Below are 22,342 nucleotides of genomic sequence, written 5' to 3' on the forward strand. Positions count from 1 at the left end.
TAAATAGTTTATAAATTGGTATGTAATTAGCAACCAATGTTTTGCTACCAAATTTAGAAACTAAATAATTGGTAGTTAAAACCTTTGTTGCTAATTAGATACAAACTATTTAACAATAATAAAAACTAATTTAGAAACCAATTTGTTTTTTAGTTTTTAAAATGTCTCTAATTTATTTACTATTGCTACTAATTATTTTGGTTTCTAAAAATTGATTTTTATTTCATGATTTTCTTGCCGTGAATAAAAATCAGAAATAAAATATATTTGACTAAAAAATACAGAAAAATAAAAAAAACCACTTAAAAAGTAGATAAAAAATAAAATGAGAAAAGTATAAGTAATCTCACTTTTATAAATTTATGCTTTTTTTTTGTATTTACTCATTTAATTCTCTAACCAAACCAACCTTATGAATGTCAAGCATTAAAATATTAGGTTATTAAGCCAACTAATCGTACATTGTAAATTGTGAGAACAAATAATATTTTTTTAAGAAAATGTCATTGGATTGGAATATATCCTATATAAACCAAAATTTTTGTTTGTATAATAATTTGATAAAAGAAGCAGAAAAAGAAAAAAAAATGAATACTAATGTCAAATAAAATTAATATATAGTACAATTAAATATAAAAATTAGAAAAATGTTGGCAAAAACTAAAAGAAAATATATTTTATACTAAACATGTATGGAGTTACTGATTGATATGGTGTAAGAAAAAGTTATTGGCTTGAAAAGTAAAAGATTAAATTACAATATCATACAAATATATTAAAAATAATACTCCTTCAAGTAAAAGGTAAAATTACATATTATACATATAATAAAATGATACTCCTTCAAATGAAAGATAAAATAAACAAAAAAAAAAATTATGTATTTCGATCAAATATAAATAATTTAATATTATAAAGTACTTCTAAAAACATCATTCATTTAATTGACGTTTAATGTTAAATGTTTTTGATATTTTACGTCAAATTTCAAATAAGGTATAGTTTAGAAAACATGTTTATATCTTAAATGAAATTAGTATTACTAATTAACCTTCATAACGAGTGTGGTTCACTTTTTCCCCTTATATTCCATACGGAAAAGAAGTATTAATGGTTTTTTTTTAGTGTATATTTTAAGGATTTTTGAAATAGATTTTCAAGAACTAGTTGAGAAATTAAAAAATATATATTTATCGAAAAATCATATTAAAAAATTAATAGAAGAACAGAGTTTTACGCATTTTATCATAAATAATCATTGTTAATGTTAGTTATCTTAAATACATATAAAATATATTTTTTAATATAATTGATTTCATTTTTAAAATAAACATTACCCAGATTTAAAATATGGAGTTGTTATAACATTAACTATATTTTCACTGCATGTTTTAATATATGGCTGGCTTGTGGGACAATTCCTTGATAGCAGATGTGCCCAGTAGCAACATTAAATCCCCAATTATATCATATAAACATAGGATTCGTTGGTTTGTGGTTGACACAAATTGGGGACCAATTCTGCCACTGATTTCTTATCCTTTATTATGGGTTCCAAAGTGGTGGGTCAAAGTTTACTTCATTATTGGTACATACTAGGTGTATGATCTATTGAGATGAAGGGAAAGGTTATTAGATATGATTAGTGGATTTTTAACTTATAGTTTTAATATTTAAAAATGATTTATTTTACTTCTTAATCAAGTTAAGCAGTGGTGTCGAAATTTTATTTGGATTGGTGATATTCTGATAAAAGGCATAGTCATTGTGAATTGGGATACAATTTGTTCTCCTCTTGAGAATAAAGGTTTGAAGATTATTATTCTTCGTCATTAAAATAATGCATATCTTCCTAAGTTTGCTTGAAATTTTGCTTAGAGCAGTCGACTTTGGCCTTTTCTCCTGAAAGTCAGGGTTCTTAAATCAAAATACGAGTTTAGAATGGTTTATAGATCCTCGTCTCTTTGCCCTGGAATTAAGCAGTTCTATTTTACTATATTTGATTATACTTCTTGGACTATTGGTACATGTACTTTTATTAATTTCGGGAATGATAAATGATGTTCTACTACTTCATTAGCAAATATTGCAGGGTTATTGATGGTGCTAGTATTTCGGATACGACAGATGTCTCATTTTTTTAATCATATCATGGTTAGGGAGGAACAAGATATCAATTCTTTAATAATGATGATCTTCTTTCTTTTATTAAGAGTGATGATAGTCCTTTGGTTAAATTGAGTAAGCTTGCTCTGCTAGGGTATCCTGGTCTTGTTACTTTTGGAGGTATTTTCCGTGGGAGTATGAGAGAGTTTATTGGTGCTTTCTCTGTGTTTCTTGAAGTTCAGACTGCTATGGTTGCTAAGTTTTATGGAGTTATACATGCTATGGAGGAAGCTCAAAAGATAGGGTTTACCAATGTTTGACTTGAATGTGATTCTGTCTTGGTTTTTGTTGCGTTTACAGCTAGGACTAACATTTCGTGGATGCTTCATAATCGATGAAATACTTGTCTTAATTACTGTGGTAAAAATCAGGTTTAGGGTTACTCATATTTTTTTAAAGGAAATGCATGTGCTGATAAGTTGGCTAATTTAGAATTTATTCATAGAGAATCATTTCATTGGTATAATAGGCTTCCATCTAATGTGTTCTTAGAATTCTTTATTAATAGGTATAGTTTACCTATGTATCTTTTTTTAATATATGGGTTTTGGTCTAGTCCCCCATATTTTTGTATTTTCTTTTTTTAATAATATTTTTTTTCATGTGATGACCGATGACTGTTGTTGCTTGAGGGGTCAGCTTAGCTGAGATGTCAAGTTGTATAATTATGTCTATAATAAAAGCTTTTATAAAAAAAAAGAGAGATTATTTAGTTAGAAAATAAATAAAAACAATTTTATTTATTATTTTTTAATAATTTATTATTAAAAAAAAAATCAGAAATGCATCCACAGTATAACATGAATCTTATAATCTATTATATATATAAAAAAATTCAAAACAATTTTATTTTAATAGTGGAATCAATTATGTTATTTTGAAGAAAATATACACTGGATTTGAGGTTCCTTTATATGAAGATTTAGACGGTATATAAGTATTACACTATTTACGCGATTGAATTAATTTCTACAATGTATTGTAGTATTTTTTAACATATGTTTTGTTTAGCAGAATAATAATAAAAACAGCATATATTGTTAAAATGTTATTTGGTCGAATTTAAACTTAAACACAATAATATTGTCTAATGAACAATTTTATAAATAAGGAAATATATGATTCCAACCAATTTTGGAAAAGTTTCTTTAATTAATTATTTTACACCAAAGTTAATAAGAATGAAAACAAATGTGATAATAGTTTATTTGTAAAATACCTTTGCATTGTTTTTATATTTAAAACTCAAAGACAAAAGATGAAACATTTTGTTCATAATATTTATTAAGAGTGTGGTATTAAGATTTGCATAGAATCTTGATCCAATTCTTGAAAGTGTCTTTTCATATACTTTAACTCGCATAAGTCCTTTCCGTGACCAAAAAGCATTAACCACTAATCCAGACAAGTTCTTTGGTCATATTATGATTTTTATTATACTTATTATTATTAATATAATTTATACTTATTATTATTAATAATAATTATATTATTAATAATAATAATATTCATATTATTAATGTTATTAATATTATTATTAATAATAATAAGTATAATAAAAAATCATAATAATATAAAAAAATTTGTCTTGTGTAGTGGTTAAAGTTTCTTTGATCACTGAAGGAATTTGGTTTTGAATCCCATCTATTGCATATTTTAGTTTACTTTATGCTTCATGGCGCCAGTGGATTTAGTTTTTAGTAAAGTCTTGTATTTAAAATTTGTTAATAAAAGAATAATATAAAAAGAGATTTCGATAGAATAGTTAAAAAATTAGTTATCTTCATTAAAATATTTTCTAGCAAAACTTTGATAAGATATTTTTATACATTTACATACATATATAGGAAAAATATATGCAAAACAAAACTTATTATTTTTAATCAAGCCTTCTGACAATCTTCATACTTGAATTTCTATTTTTATCTTAATTGAATGAATTTTTTTTTTAAATTTTTCAATACTAGAAATAAGTTTTTTTTATAATTAATGAAATTTTAATTTTTGAAATAAAATATATTTTTCTTATGCGAGCTGGCCTGCAAGTTACCTCTTATGCGGGGGGTTAGTGAAATGAGCTCGCACTCCTTGCGGAGCGGGCCAACTCGGTTTGCATTTTGCGGGCCAAACTTGGGGCGAGCCTATGCGGCACAAGCCAACCCGCATTGCCACCTTTAACTGTTTATGAGGTCTACCTCAACAGGATACAACCTTGTCTTCCGATGTTACAATTTAAGGCTAAATAATAATAAGAAGAAATATAGTGTGCATTATGTCACGTTCATCTTGGCTAACCATAACATATGTACCCTATGACTAGAAGTACGTCTTCAACAATGAAACCTTCATTGTACATTTAATCGTGGCTAAATTTGTTGACATGTGGAATCAAAAGATTGTCTATGATTTTGTTGATTAAGCCTCATCTTTTAGATTGTCTACCAAACAGAACTACATGATTGCTGCTGAGGATCTCTACATCTTGTTAGAAATCCAAGTGAGTTTGAATCCCACAATGAGTAAAAATGAGAAATGCAACATATAAGAAAGAAAACCACCAACCCATTATCTTAAGGTTTTGGATAGGAGGTGGTGTCAAGTTTCTTATATGTGTTTGCTCACAACCCATTAATGTTGAATCTCTCTAGTGTATCTATTACAGTAAATGAAGATGAATATTCCTTGTCTGATGTGATGCTTTAATGTAGCGTACGTAATCGCACGTAATCGTAATGAAGAAAGAGAGGTTTTGATGAACCCTAATTGTAGAGAAAAATAAATATAAAAGAAACTTTTATTCACTTGTATATTAGAGAGTAAAATACATGGTGTATATATAAGAAAAAGATTAAGACCTAGCTGAAACAGAAAAGAAAAGTTGGGTCAAACAAACAAAGCCCAATAATTTAAAATAGAAAATTAAATATATTAACACCCCTCAAGCTGGGGAGTAGATATTTGTCAGGCCCAGCTTGGATTTGAGAGTAGAGAATTGTGCGGAAGCAAGGGGCTTGGTGAATATGTCAGCAACTTGCATTGCAGAAGTAATGGGTAGTAGTTTGAGGAGACCAGAGTTAAGTTTTTCACGAACTAGGTGGCAATCAATTTCGATATGCTTGGTTCGTTCATGAAAAACTTCATTGGAAGCTATTTGAAGGGCAGATTTGTTGTCACAGTATAGGGTTGCAGGCTGGGAGAGAGGAAGATGTAAATCCTGAAGGAGGTGAGACAACCATTGTAACTCACATGTGGTGGTGGCAAGGGCTCTATACTCGGCTTCAGAGGAGCTGCGGGAGATAGTTGATTGCTTCTTTGATTTCCATGATATTAGGGAGTCTCCTAAGTAGATGGAATATCCAGTGACAGATTTGCGTGTGGTAGGACATGTTGCCCAGTCAGAGTCACTAAAACCACAAAGGTGAAGTGAACTAGTGTGAGAAAAATATAGTCCTTCACCAGGGGTGCCCTTGAGGTAACGCAAAAGACGTGAGACAGCTTGCTGATGATGAGTTGTGGGTGCAGATATGAATTGGCTTAAATTGTGGACAGCGAAGGTGATGTCTGGTCGCGTGTTGGTTAAGTAAATTAGACGTCCAAGGAGTCTTCTGTATTGAGAAGTGGCATCAGCATCGAGAGGTGAGCCTTGGTCGGGAGAGAGACGGGAGGTGTGAGTCATAGGAGTGGCCACAGGTGCAGAGTCAAGCATGCCAGTTTCTTGAAGGAGATCAAGAGTATACTTGCGTTGACTTAAATGAAGACCAGTACTGTTGCGAGCAATTTCCAGTCCCAAAAAGTAAGTGAGATTACCTAAATTTTTTATCTTGAAGTGATGGTGAAGGGATGCAGTAATTGTATTGATTTCTTCCGTGTCATCACCAGTTAAGAGCAAGTCATCAACATAAACAAGAATAAGAGTGAGTTTATCATTATTATATTTAAGAAAAAGAGAGTGATCAGCAACAGAAATAGAGTAATTATTTGATAAAAGAAAAGTAGAAAGTTTGGCGTACCATTGGCGACCAGCTTGACGAAGGCCATACAAAGACCGTTGAAGCTTGCAAACATGCTGGGGAGAAGGAAGAGAGAGGCCAGGTGGGGGGGTCATGTATATCTCTTCATGGAGATCACCATGAAGAAATGCATTATTGACATCAAGTTGTTTTAAAATCCAATTTTTGGTAGTGGCAATAGCAAGCAGAAGGCGGAGGGTAGTGAGTTTAGCAACAGGTGCAAAAGTATCTAAGAAATCAAGTCCTTCAAGTTGGGTAAACCCTTTGGCAACAACTCTAGCTTTGTGGCGCTCAACAGTGCCATCAGAATGGTATTTGATTTTATATACCCATTTACAACCAATAGTTTTCTTTCCTGGAGGGAGAGGGGTAAGTTGCCAAGTATTGTTAGCAGCAAGAGCTTGAAGCTCATCTTGCATGGCAGATTGCCAAGAAGCATGTTTGGAGGCTTCGTTATATGTCCGAGGTTCAGGATGAGAATTGATAGAGGAAATAACATTTCTAAAATTGGAAGATAAGGAATTGTAAGACAAGTAATTATGAATAGGATATCTATTACTTACAGTGTTGGCTGCAGTGTGGAAATCTGCAAGATAGGCAGGTTGTCGGTGAGGACAAGCTGATCTTCTTGGAAATTGGGGTGAGATGCTTCCTGGAGATACAGGTGGTGATAATTCTGATGGAGGTGCAATGTTGGATGCAGGAGCAGAGGCACTATTTGTTGGAAGATCATAGGATAATGAGGCTGGTGGAGGAACAATATTGGGTGCAGGAGTAGAGGCACATGGCTCGACAGGAGGTGCAGTATCAGAAAAAAAATCAAAAGCAGAAGTATATGCATTAGAAATAGGGAGAGATAAAGTGTTAGGGTCCTTAGGCAAGCCACTGTCCAATTTATATGGAAAGTGGTTTTCATGAAAGATTACATGTCTTGATATCTCTATGCTATGAAACTTTAAATTTAAGATAATATAACCTTTTGTATTTTGCGGGAAGCCAAGAAAAATACCTTTGATAGATCTATGATCTAATTTTTTCCTATGTGCAGTAATGGTACTAGCATAACAGAGACAACCAAACACTTTTAGAAAGGAAATGTCATATGGTTTTCCAAACAACTTTTCATGAGGAGTGATGTTATCAAGTAATGGAGTAGGAATAGCATTTATTAAGAAAACAGCATGATTTACAGCAAATTCCCAAAAAATAGGAGGAAGATTTGCTTGAAAAAGTAAAGCCCGAGTTACATTTAGTATGTGTTGATGTTTACGTTCTACAATGCCATTTTGTTGTGGTGTTTCAACACAAGATTTTTGATGTATAATTCCCTTTGAAGCATAAAAATTTGACATAGCAAACTCAACACCATTGTCAGTACGAATCGTTTTGATATTAGTTTTGAAATGATTTTGAACGAAAACAGTGAAGTTAATGATGTGTTGACGCACTTCAGATTTGTCATGCAGCAGAATAACCCAAGTATAATGCGAGTAATCATCAACAATAGTCAAGAAATAACGAAAACCTTGCATAGAAATTATGGAACATGGTCCCCAAATATCAAAGTGTACAAGATCAAAAATAGCAGAGGTAACAGTATTACTTAAAGTGAAATGAAGTTTTCTCTGTTTTGCACGACTACAAGTGTCACATACATGATGAGTATCAACAGTAATAAAAGAGTATTGTTTGCTTAAGACATGTAATCTTTCATGTGAAGGGTGTCCTAGTCTATAATGCCATAGTGTTTTGTCTGTGATATTACAATTAATAAAAGGAGCAAAACAATGCGGTTTAGAATGACTAGAAGCAGGCAAGGTAGTGACAAGGTACAAGCCAGCGGTGGCTTTAACTGTATCAATCCTCTCTTGAGTGAGATTGTCTTGTATAATGCAGTGGGTTGAAGTGAAAGTTAAAGTGCATTTAAGTTGGTGTGTGAGTTTAGATATTAAGTTTAATTGAAAATGAGGCACATATAACACATCAGACAAATAAAAGTGATCAGAAAAACGTACTAAACCAGAATATGTGGCATAAACAGTTTGGCCATTTAGAAGACTAATTAAGACAGGTTTAATTTTAGTATAAGTAGTAAAAACGTTCAAATTGTGACAATCATGATCAGTGGCACCAGAATCAATAATCCAAGATTCTTTTATAGAAGATAGTGAAGAGAGAAACTTACCTGTTGAAGAATGCTCAGTATTGGGGATTTCATCCGTAGAGATGGTGCCGACTTGATTAATTTGAGTGTGAGGGGCAGGATCCTCAAGGTTTTGCTGATGCAAAATGTTGGTAAGGAATTGGCACTGTTGTGATGTAAGTTGAATCCCCTTTACATCCTGTTCTTTAGGAAAAAGCTCAGAAAAAGTGTCAGTAGTAATCATATTATTGGCTTAGGATGTCCAATTGGTGAATTTGTAGCTAGGAGGGAACCCATGCTTTTTATAACAGGTGTCAACAGTGTGGCCAAGACGATTACAAAAAGTGCAGACTTTTCTAGTAAAAGTAAACTTTGAGGTTTTAACATTACCAGAAGGAAAACCCACTTTGTGAAAACAAACAGCCTCAGTATGACCATATTTACCACAAAAATTGCATGTAATAGTGTGACTATTATTAAGACTATGAAGACTAGGGTTTTCATTAAACATTGCCTAAAAGATTTTTAAAACCAATCAAGATTTTGAAAGAGAATAGAAAAAAAATAAAAAATAACCAAGAACAGCAAAGAGGAAAATAAAAATCAGAGAGAAGCGCAGCAGAACTCTTCATTCGAAGAGCTCTGATACCATATTACAGTAAATGAAGATGAATATTCATTGTCTGATGTGATGCTTTAATGTAGAGTACGTAATCGCACGTAATCGTAATGAAGAAAGAGAGGTTTTGATGAACCCTAATTGTAGAGAAAAATAAATATAAAAGAAACTTTTATTCACTTGTATATTAGAGAGTAAAATACATGGTGTATATATAAGAAAAAGATTAAGACCTAGTTGAAACAAAAAAGGAAAGTTGGGTCAAACAAACAAAGCCCAATAATTTAAAATAGAAAATTAAATATATTAACAGTATCTCCCTATGAAAAGACCCAATATTGTTATATAGTTGATGCTTTGTCTTAATGACTAGCTTAAAGAGTGAGTGAAGACTCCTAGATTTGAAGATTCCTTGAATCAAAAGTCTTATAGATGTCCAACACAAACATATTTAGTAGACGTTACCACAACCTTCTACCTATAAGGGTCTATATTTTACATTAGGCAAGAGTTACTGAAGATTCTTAAAGGTGTAGCTACCAAAATTTCGTACAATCTTCATGAGAAAACCTTTTAATATGTCCTCCTAAAGCCGAAGCAAAAAACAATTATCTCTTCATGCCAAGTCTTTAACACAAAAAAAGAAGATCAAGTTCAAGGAAGAGAGGAAGGAAGTTATTGAGGAAAAATCTTAGGAAAAGGCACAAGCAAATGAAAAGGAAGTAGTTGATGTGTAAAAGCTAATGCCAAAGCAAAAGTTGATGTTAAAGTGAAGGTTGAAGTAGAAACCAAATTTGCACTAAAGGCTCTAACTCAAGTTGTTACTGTTGGCGTGAGTTATTAGAATCACAAGAAAATATGAGCATTAATTGTAAATAGTTATCAAATCCCTGTGATCAAGTACTTAAATTACTGAGTATCATGTATACTACTTCAGCTCGACGTGAAGAACGCTTTTCTCCACGAAAATTTTGAAGAAGAGGTTTATATGGATATCCCACCAGCCTATATGCCCTCTTCCAAAACCAAGGTGGTGTGTAAGTTAGGGCGGACATTATTTGGATTAAAACAATCACCTCGAGCATGGTTTGGAAGGTTTAACTCAACTATGAGAAGATATGGTTTTAACCAAAGTAATGCATATCACACCATATTCTTAAAGCATCAGCAAGGAAAAGTGACAACTCTAATTGTTTACGTAGATGACATGATTATTACTGGAGATGATACTGAAGAAATTTCAAGACTACAAGAGCAATTGACAATTGGGTTTGAGATGAAGAATTTAGGTGGACTCAAGTTCTTCTTGGGAATAAAGGTGGCGAGGTCACAAAGAGGAATTTTCTTGTCTCAAAGAAAGTATGTGTTAGACCTATTGGTTGAAGTGAGGCTGCTGAACTGCAAACCAACAGATACTCCAATTGTCCAAAATCACAAACTCTCACAACACACAAACCAAGTACCTACAAATAAAGGAAGATACCAAAAAATGGTGGGAAAACTTATCTATTTGTCGCATACTCGCCCTGATATTGCCTATGCAGTAAGTGTGGTGAGTCAATTTATGCATAGTCCAAGTTAAGAACATATGGATGTAGTAAACTGAATACTTCGCTATTTAAAAGCCTCACCAGGAAAGTGGTTGATGTTCTCTAAGAATAATCACTTGAATGTTGAAGGGTACACTGATGTAGATTGGGCAGGAAATGTTTCAAACAGAAAATCTACATCAGGATACTTCACATTTGTGGGAGGGAATTTAGTTACATGGAAAAGTAAAAAAGCAAAAGGTAGTGACTTTGTCTAGTGTTGAAGCTGAGTTTAGGGGCATGGAAAAAGGACTTTGTGAACTATTCTCAGAAGGTTACTGATGGAGATTGGCTTTGGTCCTAGTATGGAAATGAACCTATTATGTGACAACAAAGCTCCAATTGATATCTCACAAAATCCTATTCAACATGATTGAACAAAGCACGTGGAAGTAGATCGACATTTCATCAAGCAAAACCTTTAAGAGAAAATTATTCGATTTCCTTTCGTCAAGTCGAAAGACCAGTTGGCAGATATTCTTACAAAGGCAGTGTTCGGTAAGAACTTTCATGACTCCCTTGACAAGTTGGGCATTAAGGACATTTATGCACCAACTTGAGGAGGAGTATAGGCGTGAGTTATTAGAATCACAAGAAAATAGGAGCATTAATTGTAAATAGTTATCAAATCCCCGTGATCAAGTATTTAAATTATTGAGTATCATGTATAGGTTAGAGAATTCTTAAGTTGTCTCCTTCTTTTATCTATTTAGACTATGTAAATAACTCAAAGGAGATACATATAAATAAAATATCTTATGTTTTGACAGTTACTACTAAAAATAACATAATGCAAGACACATATACTCATTCTTGTTATTCCTATTAGTAGTATCTTCGTAATAACAAACATAGTGTTTGTTTACATTATATGTTATTGTAAATTCAAAACTTATAATATTTGTCACTATTAAAACTCTTCTATTGTCCATACACTCCTTGTCCACACTATAAAATAATTACAATAGTCTATCTATTATTTCAATTTTCTTTCATGACCAATATTAAAATGTAATAAAGATAAAAAAAATATACATATATATTCACACCGAACAAATTTATATAATCATTTTTTACTATAAAAAAATCATTACATGCAAACAAAGTTTAGAGAAAAAATAATTAGTCAATATATTAATTAAATTAGATACTATTTTAGACTAAATATTGGTATCTAAAATAGTTTCTATTATTAATAAAATTTATAAACTAATTTTTAAGTTAATATCTAATTAGCTAACAAGATTTTAGCTACTACTTAATTTAGATAACAATTTAGAAATTAATTTATAAATTTTATTAATAATATAAACTATTTTATATACCATTAAATTTTTTAATCTCTAAAATAATATCTAATTTAGTTAACATCTAACTACTTTTTTTCTTAAAATTTATTTTTATTTAATAATTTTCTTATAGTATTTCAACTCTACTATTTTATCGTTATTTTTTTTTCACAATTACTTTTTCTAATAATCCCAATATTCTTAAAAAGACATATTATCAAATAGATTTAAGATTATCAAAAACATCATTTCTAAAAAAATAACAAAAACATCTTATTCTCTTTACATTCATCCATTTACAAAACGACAAACCATTTGTCTCTCACCTCACTTTGTTCTCTCTAACCCAACTTTATCTTTTGAAGATACCAATCTCAAATCACCTATTTCTTCTTACCGTCACTCCTCACTTTCTGCCTCCCATGAACCCCACCACACATTAGCATCTCCTTCCTATGAAACATCATAGTACATGCATGTTTCCTTTAATTTATTGATTCTCACTACGAGAAAATAAAAAATAATTAGTTGGTACATTTAGTAAATTTTTTATTTTTAAATTAGTTTCTATTATTGTTAAATAATTTTTAAATTTATATCTAATTAGCTACCAAAATTTTGCTTCCAAATTTAGAATCTAAATAATTATTAATTGATAGTTAAAACATTTGTAACTAATTAGATACCAATTTATTAAGGAAATAATAATTTGATAATTATGGGTTTTTGACCATGATGGGGTTATTTTTTTTGGTTTTTACCAAAATGGTGTTTGTTTAAAAAAAATTACAAATTTAGGTAAGTCGTGGCAATTTGGCACGACTTCATATGCACAAATCGTCCCAATTTGACACGACTCTGCCATGTCATAATGAAGTCGTGCCAATTTGGCACGACTTCTGTCCTGTCATACTGAAGTTGTGTCAACTTGGCACGACTTCTGCCATGTCATAATTTTTTTTTTTAAATTTTATTGTTTATATATTGGGTTGTAAGTTATGTAATGTTAAAAATTAATTTGATACATAATTTCCTAAGAGTGTTAGTTTTAAGGAACAAAAAATTGGATAATCGTGTATCACAATTATTTATTTATTTTTTTCTGAAGTAATAATTTTTTTTTATCACAATTCAAATAATACATTTTTTAAACCTGTTTATTTTTTTTAATGTCATTTATATTAAAATATAAAAAGGTATAAGTACTGTAATTATTTTGAAATAATTAAATAATTTAAAAATAATTATATAAATTTTAAATAAGTCAAATAATATAAATAATTTGTAATTATTTTGAAATAATTAAATAATTTAAAAATAATTATATATCCAATTTTTTGTTCCTTAAAACTAACACTCTTAGAAAATTATGTATCAAATTAATTTTTAACATTACATAACTTACTACCCAATATATAAACAATAAAATTTAAAAAAAAAAAAATTAAGATGTGTCAGAGTCGTGCCAACTTGGCACGACTTCAGTATAACATGGCAGAAGTCGTGTCGAGTTGGCTCGATTTCAGTATAACGTGGCAGAAGTCGTGCCAAGTTGGCACGACTTCAGTATTACAGGGCAGAAGTCGTGTCAAGTTGATACGATTTTAGTATGACATGACAGAGTCGTGTCAAATTGGATCGATTTGTGCATATGAAGTCGTGCCAAATTGACACAATTTGCCTAAATTTGTAATTTTTTTAAACGGACTCTATTTTGGTAAAAACCAAAAAAAATAACCCCATCATGGTCAAAACCCTCAAATTATACGCAATTATTATTGTATGTACGATATTGTACCCAATTATATAAATCGTATGATTAGTCGATCCCTACCTACTTAGATTGTAATTTGGAGAGAGAAAGTCTTCCTACACTAGTATATATTTCCTATGCATGAAGTGATGTAAATATACACATAAGATAATAAAAACTTCTTCTTTCTTCTTACAATCTTTTTACATACAATTTTCTTATACAATTAGAAACTACTTAATCATAATAGAAACTAATTTAAAAACGAAAATTATTTTTAGTTTTCTAAAATAGTTTCTAATTTAGTCAATATAACAACTAATTATTTTTTATCTGAAATTAATTTCTATTAAATGATTTTCTTGTAATGTTTTTTATGATAACAAAAACAGTACATGCATGTCTACACAATCAAGAACAGAAGGAAGCCACCATCTGTTAGCCATGGTTGCACTCTTATTTTGTTTTCTAAGGAGGTGATGTTGTTGAACAAGTTCAGATCCTCACACTTTTCACCAGACATTTTTCTTGGCTTTCTGCATTGCTAGATATATCCTTCATTGATACTATGAACATCTGATAAAAAAAAATGAACATCTGACAGTAAAATTGGTTTAGATTCTTAATTGATCTTCTTCTCAAATATATATGACATTCAATAAAAATGTTACTAAAACAAAAAAAATACTAACACAGTTTAGTAATATTTTATTAAATGTCTAAGTATATAGATTTGATAGCCAATATGTTAAATTTTGAGGATTTTATGTTTGGATATTAATGTGATGAATGATAAGTTGCAGCACTGGGACATATTTTCATCTTTGTGAAAAAAACCGCATTGTTTGGATTGTTTCATTTTTTATAGCCTCTCAGTTAATAAATCTAAAAGTCACACCATCTTCACTATGCCTTTTGCCATTTTTTAAAATAAAAGTTTTAGATATTATTATGCAACTTAAGATCTTAAGCTGACATTTTAAATAACAACAATCATTTATCATTATATAAAAAAATATTATTAAAAAAAAGAAAAAAAATAAAAAATATGGAAGAAGTAGAACAAAACTCATATGTTAACAAAAACAATAAATAAGTAAACTATATTTGTTGAAAACCTATTATACCAATAAAAAATATTTTTAAAACTATGTTATCTCAAAATTGTTTTCTTAATTTCTTTCTCCTTAAATTAATAATATTCTATTTAAAAAATATTATTACATATGTTAAACCTTAAATCACAAAAAAAAATATTCCAAAATAAATTTCTCCCTTAGAAAGAGTAATTATCTTTTTTTTTTAATACTATATATCTTTAAACATTTACCATAGAGTAAAAAAATCAAAATGAAAATATTAACATAAAAGACATGAAACTTATTACAAATTATATAATAGTTCAATTAAATTCTAAAGATTAATTATATTCGTCAAAGTTTATGCAAAGGAGTAATAATAAGTAGGAAAATTTGTCCCGATATATAACAAGATCACCCAACAAAAAATACCATTATAGCTATACATTTGTCGGTGCAAAATTATTTGTACTATAAATTAACCAAATAAAAATGGTTAGGCAAATTCTTCCTCCACCATATCAATTTTAACCTCCACCATATTAATTTTTTAAATTTCCAAAACTACCTTCCTGCACCATATCAATTTTAACCTCCACTACATCAATTTTTTAAATTTTCAAAACTATCCTCTTGCGCCATATCAATTTTAACCTCCACATTTCAGAATTTAAAAATATGTTCCAAAAATTGAAATCCAAAATATTTCAGATAAAAGTTTTAAAAATAATTTTTCTCATTTTTGTATAAGGCTATTTTCGTTATTTATGAGGGGTATTTTTGTCATTTTGTAAAACTGATTAGATGAGATATTTTTGTCATTTTCTAAAACTGATTTGGTGCGTGGAGGAAGAAATTGCCAAATGGTTATAAGTAACATTATTTTGTGCAGACATGGACCACGCAACCCGTGCAAAACGTGAAAATAAATGAATGAAGATATTTAGTACAAAGGAAAAGACATGGTCGTCATTGTTCGTGATCTGAGTGAAATCAGAACACTTCAATTTTTATTTTCTCTCTATTTAATGTAAAAGATGATGTTGAGTTTGCAAACACATTCATCGTTCTTTCCCCTCATTTTCTCTCAGTTCAAACCCTGTTCTTCACCCTTCAAATTCAAACCCTGTTCTTCACCCTCCAAATTCAAACCCCGTTTCTCAACAATCACAATGTCCTCAAGCCAAACTCTGGTGGAGCACATCGTCCTTGTCAAGGTAAAAGACGGAACTGAACAGAGCAAGGTCGACGACTTGGTTAATGGCATGAACTCGTTAGCCGCCATCGACGGGGTGCTATACCTCACGGCGGGCCCAGTTCTCCGTAGCAGACCCGCCGCCGCTTTCACCCACTTCCTCCACAGCCGCTACAGCTGCAAGGACCACCTCGACGCCTACAACGTGAACCCCACCCACATCGCCGTCGTCACGAACTCCCTTTTTCCCATCTGCGACAACCTCTTGGTCGTCGACTGGTTCGCCGGAAAACCGACCCTTAAGACGCCGGCGACGGGCTCCGGGCTCCGCGTGAGGTTTTTGAAACTGAAGGGGGGAGACGAGCAGGTTAAGGAGAAGGTTTTGGGTGTTGTAGGAGAGGAGGATGGTGGAGAGTTTTCTTACGGCGAGAACATCTCGCCGGAGAGAGCACAGGGGTTCTCAATCGCTTCGCTGGCGGTTTTCCCCGGACAGAAGGAACTGGAGAGTGTGGAGTTGGAAGAAGGGTTGGCGAAGGTTGAGGAAGATGTGGAGGATGTGGTGGTTGTTGACTATGTGCTGCCGTAGGCTTTCTCACTCTGTTTTACATTTCACAGTTATTCAATAATTTGTAACAGAGTGTGGGAAGAAGAAGGTTATGCTTGAAGACATATGTTGTCTCTTCGTACTGTGTCTTGGTTTCCTGTGTTTCACTATGTATTATACTTTTCTGGGCAAATAATAAAAAGTGGAGTTCACAAACATCAATAAGCATACTTACATTACTAATTATATTTTTCATTTTTAGAATCGTGTTAAAATAGTAAAAAAAATCAAACAATTTTTTTTTATATTTTTTTTAATATTATGTGTTTTACATGTGTTATACGAGTGTCGATGTCTCATATGTATTTTAAACACGAACACCATTTAAGAAGCGTGTCTGATGTATTGTACGAGTATCGATGTCCGATATGTATTTTAAACACGAACACCATTTAAGAAGCGTGTCTGAGCCTCATAGACAAACATACTAAAAAGTAAAGAGAAAAAAAAGGAAGATTTTTAAATTATTTGATTGAAATAATAATTTTTAAAAGAATTTATAAAATAATCAAATTATCTTTATGATTATAAATAAATTTTAATTAAAAAATAAAATAAATTATTATTATTTTATAAATTTAGTCTTTTTATTTCTATTATTTTTAATTTATTATTGCTTATTTATTTTATAATTACATTGATTTTATAAATTTATTAATGTTATTATTCTTCCTATTATTGTTAATTTTATTTTATTAATATTAATATTTTTATTATTATTAATAAATTATTATTATTATTTTGCATATTGGATGTTCAAGAAATAAATTCAATCAAATAGGAAGAAAGAAGTGTTATAGATTCAAGGAATTTATGGAAAGAATTATAATCATTAATGTGTATCCCAACTTGTATATATATAATAGGGAGTCAAAACTTGTTATGTATTTTTTAAAGGGTATTCGTGAAATCTATGAAAATGTAAAAATATAGATTTTGCTCATGGAACCACTCCAATTATATATATTAATAAACTATAAAGATGTTCAATAAATATTAAAATCAAATATTAAGTTACAATCATCATAATTTATTTGGGTTCATCATAATTTATTGGGGTTCATGCGTTGACTTTTGTGATTTCCACCAATGATATTGCAAACTTTGAAAATGTCGTTGATGAGAAAAAAAAAATTAACATAGTTCAAAATAAATATTAATTGAAAAACTATTATTAACTAAACAATTATGAAACTTTCAAATGGTTTTTTAATAATGACCCTGTTATAGAATTATAATAATAAAATATTAATATATAGGAAAATACATGCTCTTTTATAAATAAAAGTGTTGGTGATTTTTTTAAATGAACAAAATTTAATGGGTCTTCATCAATATAGTTATTTTTGTTTGGAATTTAACTAGTTAAGTGAGACAGTATACGCTTATGTGAATATTTTGATATGGCAATTATTTACTTGACATATCAAAAAAATAAAATTGAATTATTTTAGAGAAAAATAGGTTATTCATATATAAATTTTGATTTTTTATTTATTTAGTATATTATTATTTTTTATAATTTTGAATATATTTATTAAAATTTGACCGGTACTGACAATTTTAGTGTGTTATTTCAATAATTACTACGTGATGTTAAATTTAATAATCCTTCATTATTGTTTGGTAATTTTCTGATAATTAATTTTCTGATAATTTTCATCTTCAAAAAATTGTTTGGTAAATTTTTTTATTAAAATTAAAAAAAATATTGCCTCTAGAAACTATTGTTATGAAAAAGATAAAAAAAATAATCAAAATTGTATTAAAATGTCTATTCATTTCTTATAAATCGAAAAAAATAATAACTACCAAACTTATGGAATTAGTATATTTTAGTATAACTAAAATTGAATTTTTTCCATGTAAGTTTTTTTTTTTTTAAAAAGAAAAAAAAAATGCAATATGTATATTCTAACATTTTTTATTTAAAAGATAATTGAATTTTTCCATCTAAAAACTAATTTATATTATTTTTTTCAAAGTAAAATCACCAGCATGTTAGAATATACAGTTAAAAGATTTTTTGAGAAATTTGATTTACACTTTTAGTAGGAAAACTCTTAATTTTTTTAACTTGTATCCAAACTTATTCATAGATATTTAATATAATAGTACTAAAGATTTTCTATAAAAAGAAAAAAGTTTCAGTCATCATAAATTACTAACAGTGACATATTATCAGAATAATTTTGTTTCAATATTTCGAGTAACAATTAATGGACACATTTATTTGTTTAACAGTGATTAATGATTTTAAAATTTGATAGAGAAAAGGATTGATAACTACTTAATGTCTAAAGGGGGGTGAAGACATTGAATATATGGGCTTGCTCAACATCTGGCCCATGACAACGACTTCAAAACTTTTTTTTGGCATCCCACAGTTTCTTCATGGATGTTAGAAAAATTCAAAATACTATATTCTAAATTTTTAGATTGTAAAATAAAAAACATATAAAATTATACCATTTAAAATAAATATATTCTTGAATTATCAATTTAAAGACCTATTTTTGAATTATATAACTCAAAATGCATTTTTATGAATTATACTTTTTCATGTAACACTACAAGAAAATTATTAAATAAAAATTATTTTGAGAGACCAAAACAATTAATCACTATAGTGACTAGATTAAAGACTATTTTATAAACTAAAAAAATTATTAGTATCTAAAATAGTTATTATTATTAATAAGAATTTATAAAATAGTTTCTAAATTGGTATCTAACTATTACTTACCAAGATTTTAGATACTAACTACTTATATTATAAATTAGTCTTTATTAGTATTTTATAGACTAATTTAAAATCTAAAATATCAGCAGCTAAAACTTTGTTAGCTAATTTATATACTAAATTAGAAACTATTTTATAATATTTTATTAAAAATAGAAAACATATTAGAAATATAACAAGAAATTCATGAAATAAAAACTAATTTGAGAGACAAAAAATAATTAGTTACTATATTGACTAAATTAGAGACCATTCTATAAACTAAAAAAACTTTTAGTTTCTAAATTAATTTCTATTGTTGGAGATCCCACATCGACTAGAGATTAGGACATTTCATATTATATAAGTGGGTGTAAACCTCACTTCAATGAGTCGGTTTTATGGGGTTGAGTTAGGCTTAAAGTTCACTTCGTACTATGGTATCAGAACCATTTAAAGTCTATCCTAACGAGTGTTTGTTGGGCTTATCAGGCTACCCGCTATCGGGATGTTATCGAACCACCCATAATATGTTGTTCCACGCACGAGTTGACAGTTTCGGCGTGAGGGGTGTGTTGCAAACCTCAACTTTATGAGCTGATTTTATGGGGTTGAGTTAGACTTAAAGTCCACTTTGTAATATTTATTATTGTTAAATAGTTTCTAAATTGGTATCTAATTAACTACTAAGATTTTAACTACAAATTATTTAAAAAATTAATTTTTTTTTAGTCTCTAAAATTGTCTCTAATTTAGTCACTATATCAACTAATTATGTTTTGTTTCTAAAATTGGTTTCTATTTCATGATTTTCTTGTAGTGAATATTTAATAATAACTTAAATTACTTTTTTTTTTTAAATTGTGACTCATTGAAATTTGATATTATAAATCTTAGTATATTTTAACTATATGAATCGTGATATATTTAGTTTAATAAAATTTAATCAAATTTTTTTAAAAAACACATTCTTTTTTCGTTTACTAAACTTCATTGATTAAAAAAATACTTTACATATCTTTATTTGACCACAATACCAATCTAAAAAATTCATTTATTTCTCACACCAAGTTTATCAAACCCATCTAAAGTTGCACATTTCATAAACTGAATTTTAATGAGACCATACAATAACTTATCTACCCGTACAATTGCTATCGTTGAAACATAAATAATTTTTTTATATTATAGATTGTGTGTCTGGGATATTAATTATTAGTGACTTAACCATTTACTAAACTCAGAGATAAAGTTTAATATAAGTAAATGGATAAATAATTGAAATTATATTGGCTTTCGTGTGGTAGTTGCTAATTATTAGTTATTGACATTAGAAAACTTCTAATTATTAGCTAAGGGTATCTAATCATGCAGCCTCTTAGAATAGTAGATATTCATAAGTCAAAGAAAACCTAGAAGAATTAGCATGGAAGGTTTTAAGTTTTTATTTGATTATGCATGAGTTATTATTTAATCAGGAAATAATTTCAAGAAATATAATTAAATATTGAAGATGGTTAATATTCTTGTAAAGGGAATGAGATATTAACTCCAATTGGTTAAACAATTGATTCCTTCAATTGTGTTATACTTTCTCTTTCAAACTCCACTCATAACACAAGACGAAATTCGATTAAAAGTGTATCGATAAAATGTTTTCTAACGTTCAAGTAAGCATTCGGTATGCTAATGTCAAAGACTTACCTTTGTCTTGGTTGTTATGTGTATTTATGTGAACTTGATGACCCCTTTTAATGTTGGATCATTATTAGTGTATGTGTTATGATTAAGAACATATTACCTAATTTTTTATTTTTCATACAACTTATTCTAAGTTATATGACGGTCGGTTGATACTGGATAACGAGTATCTTATAGCCATCAATCCCTACTGATATAATTAATTAATAAAGTTAGGAGTGTGATAGATTTAGTTTGCAGACTAATATGACACTAATCCAAATAATATGTATTGTTTAAAATAAATAATTTATATTAATTTTATACTTTGTTTGTATTACAATAAGAGTAAAAATAAAGAAAGTGTAACTCAAAGTTGAAAGTGCATTAAGGTTTCTCATTCATTCAAAACTTCGTCACAAAGCATGTATTTGACCCCTTTTATTTTAGGGTTTTGTAACATTTATGATTTGAAGTTTGGTAATTGGGATTATTTTCCTTTTTCATATAGTTTCAATGAGACTAAAAGGAAGAAGTAACAGATTCCATCCATGATTTCTATGAGGATGGTGATATATTAACACCACAAACAATAAAAAAACATATACTTTACAAACTCATAAAAATAATATTTTAAATATATTTAATTTATTTTAAAATTTAAATATTATAATATTATTATAATGTGGTGTCAAATATATATTTTTATTATGTGTATGTGTGGGGTAAAAAAAATATTTTTCTTTCTATGATGCCTTTGTTCCCACCTACTAACATAAGAATTGGGCATGTTCAAAAGGTATAATTTTTGTTGTTTTAATCCCACTATTTCCCTCATAGATTATTGAACTTGTATAGGTGAAACTAGTTAATGGTGAAAAGTATGTTGCAGGTTTTGGTAATAACTATATGACTATGCAATGAATATGAGAGTTACAAAAGTTATAGGAAGCAAAAGAATATTTAGATTTACATCAACTTTGAAACTTTGAAATATAGAGTTAAGTAAAGTGATTCTAGGATAAATTGAATAATTTTCACAAAGATAATGATTTTCAGACAATGATGATTAATTTTCACTAAATCGTAAAAAATATATTATTTATAATATATGAAATGAGAAATAGGAAAAAAGAGATAAATATAATATTTATACTTTTTTTATTCTTATACAAGTAAAAAAGAAAACACTCTATAATATATAATAGTGCGGAATCAAAGAGTCTGAAGCAATTATGAAAAAAAAAAAACTAACAAAATTGATCTTAATTTACAAAACTATTTCTCAATCAACAAAACAAATTTCATTCAATTCGTAAACATAAAGAAATATACACTTCATTTTTTATATCTCATTTTTAATGGATTAACATGTTATGTTAAAACATAACCAAGAATTTAAGTCTTATATTTTTAATATATTAAAACAAGATTTTAATTTATTAAAATCAATAAAGTCTACTGTGATTTAATTTATTAAAATTCATTTGAAT

At 29.0% G+C, this 22,342-nt stretch overlaps 1 protein-coding gene across 1 annotated transcript; it reads left to right on the plus strand.

The window, feature by feature from the left end:
• Positions 1–15,820: 15,820 nt before the first annotated feature.
• On the plus strand, positions 15,821–16,429 carry LOC137822431 (stress-response A/B barrel domain-containing protein UP3-like). The gene has a single exon (XM_068627318.1). The coding sequence runs from the start codon at positions 15,821–15,823 to the stop codon at positions 16,427–16,429; it is 609 nt and encodes a 202-aa protein (XP_068483419.1).
• Positions 16,430–22,342: the final 5,913 nt, after the last annotated feature.

The sequence above is a fragment of the Phaseolus vulgaris genome, chromosome 9 (assembly GCF_000499845.2).
Source record: "Phaseolus vulgaris cultivar G19833 chromosome 9, P. vulgaris v2.0, whole genome shotgun sequence".
Classification (NCBI taxonomy): domain Eukaryota; kingdom Viridiplantae; phylum Streptophyta; class Magnoliopsida; order Fabales; family Fabaceae; genus Phaseolus; species Phaseolus vulgaris.